Source organism: Chiloscyllium plagiosum, chromosome 11 (genome assembly GCF_004010195.1).
Source record: "Chiloscyllium plagiosum isolate BGI_BamShark_2017 chromosome 11, ASM401019v2, whole genome shotgun sequence".
NCBI lineage: Eukaryota > Metazoa > Chordata > Chondrichthyes > Orectolobiformes > Hemiscylliidae > Chiloscyllium > Chiloscyllium plagiosum.
The window spans coordinates 46,894,647-46,905,944 of NC_057720.1; the positions used below are offsets into that span (position 1 = coordinate 46,894,647).

The 11,298-nt window shown below is 41.6% G+C and overlaps 1 protein-coding gene across 1 annotated transcript; it reads right to left on the reverse strand.

Annotated features, from left to right (window-relative positions):
- Window positions 1-6,771: 6,771 nt before the first annotated feature.
- Window positions 6,772-9,349, reverse strand: foxe3 (forkhead box E3). Its single transcript, XM_043700141.1, has one exon. The coding sequence runs from the start codon at window positions 9,005-9,007 to the stop codon at window positions 7,778-7,780; it is 1,230 nt and encodes a 409-aa protein (XP_043556076.1). The 5' UTR covers window positions 9,008-9,349; the 3' UTR covers window positions 6,772-7,777.
- Window positions 9,350-11,298: the final 1,949 nt, after the last annotated feature.

An 11,298-nucleotide genomic window follows, 5' to 3' on the forward strand; every position in this document is an offset into this window, starting at 1 on the left:
CAGCAACACAGAGATTGAAGCTTCTGTGTTCCGTGATGAAGTTGCGCAATTACACTTAAAAATTATACATTATTTACATGTTTTTTAAGAAATAGTAGTCTTAATTAGTTTAACAAGTCCCCCAGACTCAACCATTGCTAAGAGGGTATGGAGGTGCTGGGCCTCCTCCACCTCCGCTCCCTCACCACCAGACGCCTGGAGGACGAACGCCTCATCTTCCGCCTCGGAACACTTCAACCCCAGGGCATCAATGTGGACTTCAACAGTTTCCTCATTTCCCCTGCCCCCACCTCACCCTAGTTCTAAACGTCCAGCTCAGCACTGTCCCCATGACTTGTCCGGACTTGTCCTACCTGCCTATCTCCTTTTCCACCTATCCACTCCACCCTCTCCTCCCTGACCTATCACCTTCATCCCCTCCCCCACTCACTCATTGTACTCTATGCTACTTTCTCCCCACCCCCACACTCCTCTAGCTTATCTCTCCACGCTCCAGGCTCACTGCCTTTATTCCTGATGAAGGGCTTTTGCCTGAAACGTCGATTTCGAAGCTCCTTGGATGCTGCCTGAACTGCTGTGCTCTTCCAGCACCACTAATCCAGTATTGAACAATGCTTGGCTGGGTGGGTGACATCTTGTTGTATGGTACACCAAGAGTCGGTTCTATTCCTAAAACCTTGCCAGCTGCCCGCGTAGCACACACACTGCACATTAATTCAACTAAATGGCTATATCATAAACTGGTGCAGGATAGTCCTCAGTCTCGTCAAGGTGGACCCCTGTTTGTTGGGTGTCCTGGTAATGTCAGTCAGGAGTACAGCCTGCGCACAGCCCAGGGACTCTGAAGTGATAATGCTCATGGACAGGGGATCTTTCCAAGTCCAAGCAGGGAGTATTAATCCATCAATCCAATAGGAGTAGCAGCAGCGTAAGCCCAGAAACATGCTTGTGTATCTGGTGTGTTTGACAGTCCAGAAGTCTTACAAAGCCAGTTAGTGGGGGACAAAGGCTAGTCACTGAGACGATGGTTTATGACCATTGCACAACAATCTGACCGATGCAGAGCACAATTATAATGCTGCCCATGCTTCCGGTAGAGCCATTATGAAGCAGAATATAGAACTGCTGAAGATGCACTTCCAGTCTGGGGTGGGCACTCTTAAGTATAGTCTGGATCGAGTGTGTATATCATTCTGGTGTCCTGTGCTCTGCACAATTTCAGCAGGCAATGGAGATGACATCCTGGATGCAAAGAAATTTGGGGAACAGGACCAATCTTCCAACAAGTAACAGGAAACTAATGTTGTCCTTGATAGAGCTCAGCTATATCAGGCACTACAAGCCAGATGGAACTTTATTGAAACCTGCTTGCAATAGATGAGAGCTGCTCACAGCAAACAGTGTTGACTGTAACATTTTTGGTCATGGTGCCAAATCTGGTTGGTATTGTGGGACACAGTCCAGTCACTGCTGGCTTCATTTCTGTTCCTTTTTCCTTTCTGTAAATGAAAGCTCACATTTGTGTTTGCAGATGTCCAATACTTACCTAAAAGTGAAATTCCCCATCTCAATCATGACAAGCTGCAGATCTCCAATGGGATAGTGGATAGGAGGATAGTGCTGATTCAGATGGTGTTTAGACAGGATATAGCCTCAGGATTAGGTAAAGTGTGTGGCCTGTTGGTTAAACAGTAACTAGGGTAAGTGAGTAACAGCCATGTTGGCTTTGTGTCATCAGCAGAATGGCTTTATAGTTGATGTGCCATGATATTGCTGGTAAGGAGCATGTCCAGGGCGTCAGCAGTTGTCCAGCTGCACAGCAGCCTTTCAAAGATGATACAGGTGCAAAGCATGCTGATGTTTTGGCAGATATATGCTCAGCGGCACATTGCTGAGGGAATGGCAGGTGGTAAGATGAGGCAAAAATAGATGCGAGAGACACAACTGGTGTGGTATGATTAACTAATGTGGTGAGTTTGGTAAAATACAATGGGAGAACTCATTATGACTCATGGTGAGAAACTGACCCAAAAACATTTGTTCTTTACATTTTGCCCTAAAAGAATCAAACTGCCAAATTCCACATTTGCACTGAACTATTGGGAACCTGCATTAAACAATCCAGTTTGAAGATTTATTCTGCTGTGTACTGACTTCATTTATATAACCCTTTAATATTGCTGGGAAGTGGTAACCACATCACTCTGAAGATAAACTTCAAACTACCTTCAAGGAAAAAGCATATTACTTATATCTAAAAGAAATGCATTCTTAGCAATGATACTGCTTTCAGTGGAGGAAATAAATCTTTTTCCACGTGCTCTTCATCAAATTCTGCTATTTAATCTCTTTCTAAAAAGGGATGTTATTATTTAAGCATTTCTAATATTATTACTACTATTACTCTAATATTTCTATTATTTCAAACTGAGGCATGATCCAAGGGAGAATTGTATGAGAATCATCTGAGCACCAGGCTTCTAAATTACAAAATTGGAGGAAAAATAATTCTAGTCTTTTTGTCCTCAAAACCAATTATTCTTTTATTTACTTCAAATTAATCTAATTGTCCTAAAAACCTGTTCTTGTCATCCCACTAAAGATAATCCAAAAATGAAAGACTTCAGCAGATTTATCATGTTGTTACAGATATCAGCTAGAGGAATTTGAGTTGTTATTCAACAGTCTACACCATAAATCAATTAATTTTCAGTTAATTATTAGGATAATGGCCAAGTCCAAAGAAAATTACATCCAGAAGCATACATTTTGTAATGATATTAATTAATGGTTTTAACAACATTCCAGAGGACTTCCTGTCCACGGTAATAGTACAGTACAATGACTTTTGTTCCACAATAACAAATGGAGTAGCTTGCACTTGGTTTTGTACAAAACCAGAGTCCTCAGATGTAACTTGTGTTGGTGATATGCTGTGAACTGTACGGTTTATGTGAAATACAACAAAACAGAAACAAGTTGAGCATGTAGAGGAACATCGTAAGATAATGCATGAAGTTAGTACCTATGTACTGGTGGAAAATATGGAATAGGCAAGCATTATTTTCATGAACTCTGGCACTGCCTAAACTCATGACACTGTAGAACCTTTATGCCTCCATGAACAGAACAGCTAGTGGCTTTTAAACAAAGTAACCATTGCCATTGTTAAGATCAGGCATAATATATGGTTTTTAAACAAATGATCCATTGCTACTGTCATGATCAAGCATAATATATGGTTTATAGATGAGTGTTTAACCATTTTTATGTTGGTGTAGTCAGGAGGAAAAGAAAGGCACTGTATTATTTAAATGGAGAGAGATGGCAGAACTTGGTGCAGAGGAAATTACATTTCGATGTATATGAACTACAAAATGTTGTTATGCAAATAGAACAATTTATTAGGAAGGAAATGGAGTGTTGGTGTGATGAGTGGGTTATAAAAGTATGGAAGTTTTACTTCAGATGAAGAGAGCATTGGTGAAATTACATCTGATGTACTCTGTACAGTTATGAAACTTTTTAGTTGAAAAAGGATATCATTTTAGGAGAAACAGTTCAAACAATGTAAAATGCATTGACCTTTATCCATTAGAATTTAGACAAAAGAGAGGTGATCTTATAGAAACATAAACAATCCTGAGGGAGTTTGAGAGGGTGGATACCAGGAGGATTGTCCAACAGGTGGAATTCATTTCCCAAGAAACAAACTTTAAGCATGTGTCCAGGACATGGTGTGCAAATTGCTTGTGAAAAACAACTAATGGAACTTCAACATGAATGTGAAACAAAATAACTCCGCACACACACACACAAACCCCTACCTAAACCTGTTTGAATCACTACAGTTTGGAAGCAGGCCATTCGGCCCTTCAAGTCCACTTGATCCTCCAAAGAGCATCCACCCAAAACCACTCCCCCTTACTCTATGCCTGTAACCCTGCATTTCTCATGGCTAACCCACCTAGCCTACACAATCCTGGATACTATGGGCAATTTAGCATGGCAAATCCACCTAAACTGCACATATCTGGATGGTGGAAGGAAACCATAAGACATAGGAGCAGAAGTTGGGCCATTCAGCCCATCGATTCTGTTCCATCATACAATCACAGCTGATAAGTTTCTCAACCCCATTCTCCCAGTAACCCTTGATCCCCTTGACAATCAAGAACTTATTGATCTCAGTCTTAAATACACTCAATGACCTGGCATCCATAGCCTTCTGTGGCATTGAATTCCATAGATTCACCACACTCTGGCTGAAAAATGTGTGCAGACACATCAAGAATGTGCAAACTCCACATAGACAATTGCCCAAGGGTGGAATTGAACTGAGGCCCATGGCACTGTGAGGCAGTAGTGCCTACTAAGCCACCCTGCCGAGCTAACACTCTCAGTTGTGTCGGGGGTCAGTGAGCTGGATTGTTGGTTTGTGAAACAGTGTGATGCCAACAGTGTGGGCTCAATCCCCACACTAGCCAAGGTTACCACGAAGGACTCTCCTTCCCAATCTCTCCCCTTGCTTGAGGTGTGGTTAAATCACCACCATAGCTCCCTATGGTCTGGTAAGACTATGGCGACTTGAATTGATCACGTCTGTACTTTGTGGAAGGTAACTGGTCTTTCTTATCTTTTTAAATTGGGACTGATCAGCAAATGTTGCTGCCCTCCCAGCGATGCCCTATGAAACGAATAAGCAAAATCATATTTGATCCAGCTTTCGTTTCCCCTCACCTTGCAAAATTATTACTCTTTAAAATGTATTAAAAAATATTTCTTAAAACCTCTGGGAATGCATTAATATTCATATCAAACAATTACTGGTGCAACAAGGATTATGCTTAAAACCTGTCGAACATTTCCAGTTTCATAAGAATTAGATGATTTATGAATGTCCTTGCGTAAGAATGTCTGTCCAAATGTCTGTCGGCGTGAGCAGAACAGCAAACACGTTCAATGGAGATGACCATCAGTGACACAAAAGCCTCTGTCAGACATCCTGAGCGGTTGTGGCTCCACAACCACTTGAGGTGAAACTGGAACTGAGAACAGTAACTGAGGGTGAAAATGCAGGAAACTTCCCAAGAACGCACCGGATTCTGCCTCTCTCTGAACGAAATAAATGGTCTCAACAATCATCAATCAATTGGTTATAAGCGAGATAATAGGTTGAACTCTTTGTTTCGTTATAAACAACTTACAGCCGATTCCGACGGGGACGGAGCAACCTTCGAAATACCGCCGATTGCTTCCTTATTTAATCGAATCGAACGAAACGATTGCCGCCCATTTAATTTAAAATCGAGAGTGCAAACATATATAGAACGCTTGAGGGCAACAACTTTGTGATTTTTATTTGACCAGTTTGTATTTGATAATTGGACAAAAGATGCTCGGGGATTTACTAACTTCAGATATTGACAATGTGATCGAAAGTTTGGAAAGTTAAAAGTAGGATTAATTTTAAACATTGGTCATTGAATAAAAGCACTACATATGCATTCAGGGGATGAATGGGGACATGTATACATGAGCCAGTGTTGGAGTGTTTTTGTTTGTCGCTTTTTATTAGGACTATCATTCAACGGCATGTGTCCAATGTGCTGTTCCAGGGTTATCGAAGTTTCTTCCACTAACGTTGAGCCGCTCCAGACCAAGGCTACAAAATGAATTTGCAGTTTGTGCATTCAATTTTTAAAAAATAACTCTGCGTGTTAGTACGTTAAATGTTATATCAGGACAATCTCTTGATGCTACCAGATGCTGGATTACATTTAAACATTTGAGCGTAACCCTTTACACAGCCGGTCAATGTGAAAGGTACTGCGGTTCACAAAGCAATTTTTATTTTCTGGAAATTGGTTCAGGGCGCTTTTTTAAACAAAGTCAACTCCACTATATAAGGTTAAAAATCACACAACACCAGGTTATAGTCCAACAGGTTTAAATGGAAGCACTAGCTTTCGGAGCGCTGCTCCTTCAGCAGGACAACTACCTGATGAAGGAGCGGAGCTCCCAAAGCTAGTGTTTCCAATTAAACCTGTTGGACTATAACCTGGGGTTGGGTGATTTTTAACTTTGTACCCACCCAGTTCAACACCAGCACCTCCAAATCATGGCTATTATATAAGGACCCTGGTCCAGGCCGACCACAGTTACAATGTGACATAAGTGCAAGTTGTTGATGTTGTAAACTTTACTACACCCAGGGAAATCTTTTTTCTATCTCTCTAAGCAATCTGAGGACATTGTAAACAACGACAGGTTTGCATTAACCAGGTGTTATAAAACAAAGACAGTGTCATCTTCAGCGTAATTAGAAAAACAATTGTCACCACTACAGACAATAGGATTTCGACCCGTGCCTAATTCGATCAGCGGCTTGGTGCTGTGCAAATCCTTCATAATTATTTTGGCAGAGCAAATTACAGATTAACAGTTTGACAAGAACGATCTATTCAGGGAATGGGATGCCTCAAATGTATACTTCCAAAATACAGTTTCAGTACACCCTTTTCGAATTAAATCGCCAATATTATCCATATGACGTAGTTTCATTGATAAGACAAAGAACTGGGTTAAAAAAATCACACAACACCAGGTTATAGTCCAACAGGTTTAATTGGAAGCACACTAGCTTTCGGAGCGACGCTCCTTCATCAGGTGATATAAATTCTGTGTTTTAGGATCGAGCCCTCCACTATCACCTGCTGAAGGACCGTCGCTCCGAAAGCTAGTGTGTTTCCAATTAAACCTGTTGGACTATAACCTGGTGTTGTGTGATTTTTTAACTTTGTACACCCCAGTCCAACACCAGCATCTCTACATCATGACAAAGAACTGGAGACTCATTGTCAGACTGGACGTATTTCCATAACTTTTAAATTGAGTATTTAAAAAAAACAATCTCGTGCAACGACTTTTATTTATTCTACTGTCCTTATTTCATTTCTTACTAGTTTCAGCTACATCCGGGTTCATTTTGCAAACACATGCCTACAGGCAGGTATACAAAGCCATTGTAAATTCCAGACTATTCAGTACCTGGTTATAAAATAGAAACCCCATCTAAAAAGAAGCAGAAATGCCTGCAGCTCCGTTACTTTGATTTTCTCCGTAAATGTAGCTTTCTAGTGGACAACTGATTCATAAAACTGATTGAACATACTTCATTCACTGCTCCGAGTACTAACTCATGATTGTAGGCAGGATGGACAACATTATGCTGTCTGGGAAGAATGTATTGTCAAAAGTACCATTGCTGTCTATCCATAAGCAAAACGAGGCCTCTGGTGTGCTTCTAAGCAAAGATTTTAATACACTGTCCGAAGAGCGTTGTTTCCAAAAGAGAACAACAATTTCCTTTCACATAAAATGTAATATATGTATATTTTCGTCGTTTCCGATAAGAGCTAATTAAAAAGTGCTGCATCTAATACAGCAGTTAACACAAACTCAACGATAAATATCTTCTCGTCGAAACACATAAAAAATACCGCACAGTATGTGGTGAAACTGGTTCTGAACGAAACCTGTTGACAAATGATGACAGATGTGTATGGTTCCCTGACAAAATCAATCCTGTTTGTACTGAAATGTATGTTCTTATAGTGGTGAACACAATGATACAGGTTAATTCATGGAAGGAGAAGAAAGACGATGAAGTTTGGCACTACAGTTTGGAATAAATATGTAAAAGAGCTAACCTCGACTCGTTTTGTGGAAAAAAAGAAATGTCACTTTTACTGCTTCTCTCATAAAAGCAAACATTCTACATGAATCTTTCAAGTCCAGGCGCATAATTGGTTTGCCTCATATAGGAGGTATTGCTATTGAACTGAGTCAGCCCATTCACTTGATGGCTAGATAAAGCCAAAAGCTGGTCAGAGTGATCGGAGCAGCTACTTGCTCTCATGGACGGTATGGCGAGCCGATTTGAAGGACAATACATCTGGGTATGATTGGGCGAGTAGTTGGCCTGGGACATAGCTAAATGGGGAGGGGATGTAGAATAGCAGTAGGTCATGTTGGAAGTCACGCTGTTGGAAGGCCTGTTCAAAATGGCCCCCATGCCAGTGGGGCTTACGGGCTGTGACTGGAAATTATCTGTACCGCCAACTGAACAACTGGCCATTGCTCCGAGCTCCCCATTTCCGTGAGAGTTCAAATCAATGCCTGACGAGGCCTGCAGTACAGACTGTTGACTGATGAGATTGTCAATACTGAACATCCTGTTCTGAGCCTGGCTGACTGCTGAGCTTTGGTAGTGATGTAACACGGCTGGATGATGAGGGGGAGCAGTGTGCACTTGGGGGTTGTAGCCAGAGCCCACACTTGGATAGAGTGGATTGGGGTAAGAGGGACGCCCAACTGGGGGTGGGGTGAAAGCGCTGGAATTTTGCATGTAGCCTGGATAGGTGGTGATGTCTGAGCGCTTGAAACGTTTCCTCCGGCGTAAAAAGCTGCCGTTATCGAACATGTCTTCAGCCGCCGGATCCAGGCTCCAGTAGTTACCTTTCCCCGGGCGGCCAGGCTCCCGGGGAATTTTGACAAAACAATCATTGAGAGTCAGGTTGTGTCGAATGGAGTTCTGCCACTTCTTGGAATTTTCCCGGTAGAATGGGAACCGGTCCATGATGAACTTGTAGATACCTCCAAGGGTCAATTTCCTTTCTGGCGAGTTGGCGATGGCCATGGCGATCAGTGCGATGTAACTGTAAGGCGGTTTCCCACGCTGGATCGGCCGCTTCCTCCTCCTACCTCCGGAGCTCGGTAGCAGGCCCTCAATCTCGGCCCCGTTCCCGTCATCTCCCTCCGCGCTCGGGCTGGTGCTTCTCGGCTCCGATTTGACCATCACCTCCTCCTTACCGGGAGAGCCCAGTGACACATCCGCCGAGCTCTCCAGCGGACTGGAAGCGCAGGATGCTTCATTGGAAGACTGCTGGGACTCGGCAGTCATGCTGCATATGCCGGGAAAGTAGGAAATATCGGCGAGATTCATAAACTGCAGCCTGCGGTTCGCTCTGTGCACTGTCTGCTGTGGGTTTGCAGTTCGGGAGAGTGGCTATCAGGTGCTGAACTGACGCCACCTGGCTTATATGTCAGACCTAAAGGAGTCTGGCGCCACCCTGTTTACCCTCATTGTGTCAAAGCTTTGAAATGAGCGTGCCCACCCACCTTCCCGAAAATCTCTCCAAATAGGTACACAAAATACTAGCAATCCCGCTTAAAGTCTGATCCGGATCTTCACTGTTGAATTCAGTGGAACTAGTCATCACGGACAGTCGGTAGAGAGTTTAAAAAGGTGGTCGGTGCTGTGTCAATGAAGCTGCTGCACTGTTTAAGTATATTGATTCTGCAATTCTACTTACTAGTTCCACTGTGAGCACGCAGCTTCTTAAAAAATGTACTGTGCATTCTAATTATTGCATTCAATGCACTTAATGTTGTTTTAACTTGACTGTAGTTAACGAGTTGACTAAATAAATATTTACTTAAATCCTCGGAATCTTGACCCATTGGACGGACTAACGTGCTGTGGAACGTCGATTGCAGCAAAATTACAAAGTCCTTTACCGTCACTTGTAAAGTTATCCATTACCATTGCACACCGAAATTATATCACCATTTAGCAGACAATCCGTTGAATTCTTTCGATGTGGGTTGAATATTAGTTTATAAAAATGCATGGGAGGTAAAAAGATTATAACCCTTCATTTACCGTGTTAGTTTACCAGCTCTCATCGAGCGAAAACAAAACGCAACCCATTTAAGACGGAATTAAAGTATTACATTTCAGAAACTAAAATAAAATATACCTTTTCGCTCCCTTTAATACTTAAGCAATGAATTGAATAATACAAATGTTAACTGAAGGGCACGCTTGGGCATTATTTCGCCCAGAGTAATAGAGGCTAATATTTAATAAGGTTAGCAGCTGTCGAGAGATGAAATTTTATTCGATTCTACATCGAGATGAAAAAGTTTTAGAATCAGAACTTCAGTTTGTTTAGAACTGGGAATTAAACTGTGGAACAAATGTATTTTAAATCCTCTCGGCAAATCAACGACACGTTAAGCAAATCAACGACGCGATTTTAATTATTTATACTAATTACTGTCAATAGTTGAAGTTGAATTTGATTGGGGATGTTTGTGTGAATGGTTAATACCATTCTTCCTTACTACAACAATTTAGCTACAACACCGGTAATATTTACTTTAAAATGTAATATCTCGAATCAGGCAGAATTAAACAAGAAAGAGAGTTGGGAGAAATCACAAATTAAAACGAGTTTCGTATATTTAAAAATGTGTACAGATTTCAAAGCAGCTCATACATTTCCTAATCAGAAGCAACACGGACTGCAGAAACGAGTCACAATTGGGGCTTGCTAAGGTGCACACAGCTTTTAGCGTTTGGAGACATTTACTTCCGGAGTTTAGCCTCGGTTTATACCTGGATTGTTGTCTCTGCAAAGTAATTAGTTTTACAACTCAACTCGTTTCAACGAAGAAAGGCACATGGACATTTCATTCTTCCCTTAAAGCAAATCTTCCCCTCTTTAACTGCGCGGATGGTGCTGTGTTTTGACAACTGAGACTCTCCGTTTCTCAGGTGGACTAACCGACTGTTTGTCCAAAACCCAGTCAATCGCAAGATGTTTGGATCAGGCCATCCGAACCAGGGAACTCAAGTGACCGGTGTATCCCTGGAGAAAGGTGGTTGCTGGCTGAGGTGAAAAATGAGACCTGGTGTCTGAAGAACACATTTGGAGATACATTACACTAATACAAGGAAGACCTTTTGAAATGTACGATTAAAAGTATGTAGGCGATAACCCGGTACAAACGGGCGCTGAATAGTTTGCGTTCAATTCATTTATAGGTTCTCGAAAGTAACACAATTTAAACACTTGCACTTTACACACATCGATAACGGAAAATATACACGTTAATGCTGTTTTATAAGAATGAATTATAAACAGATTATTGTTGATTATGTCGAATCTGTTTCGTGATACTGCAGACATTTAACCCAGTTTTTTTTTGTCCGGTGAATGTGATCGGTTTTTAATTCAGGTTTCTAACATTGGTATTTTACTTTTGTAAGACCTGTCAAATATTCCATGAGAAATAAAACCAAAAACAGGAAGTGCTGGAGAAACTCAGCAGCTCTGGCAGTATCTATGGAGAAAGAAAGTCAACATTTGGTGCAGACCTGACTCTTCTCCAAAATATTTAATCGGGCTGTTAGTGAAACTTGCACTTCTTCCGCCCACAGGAGGAGGT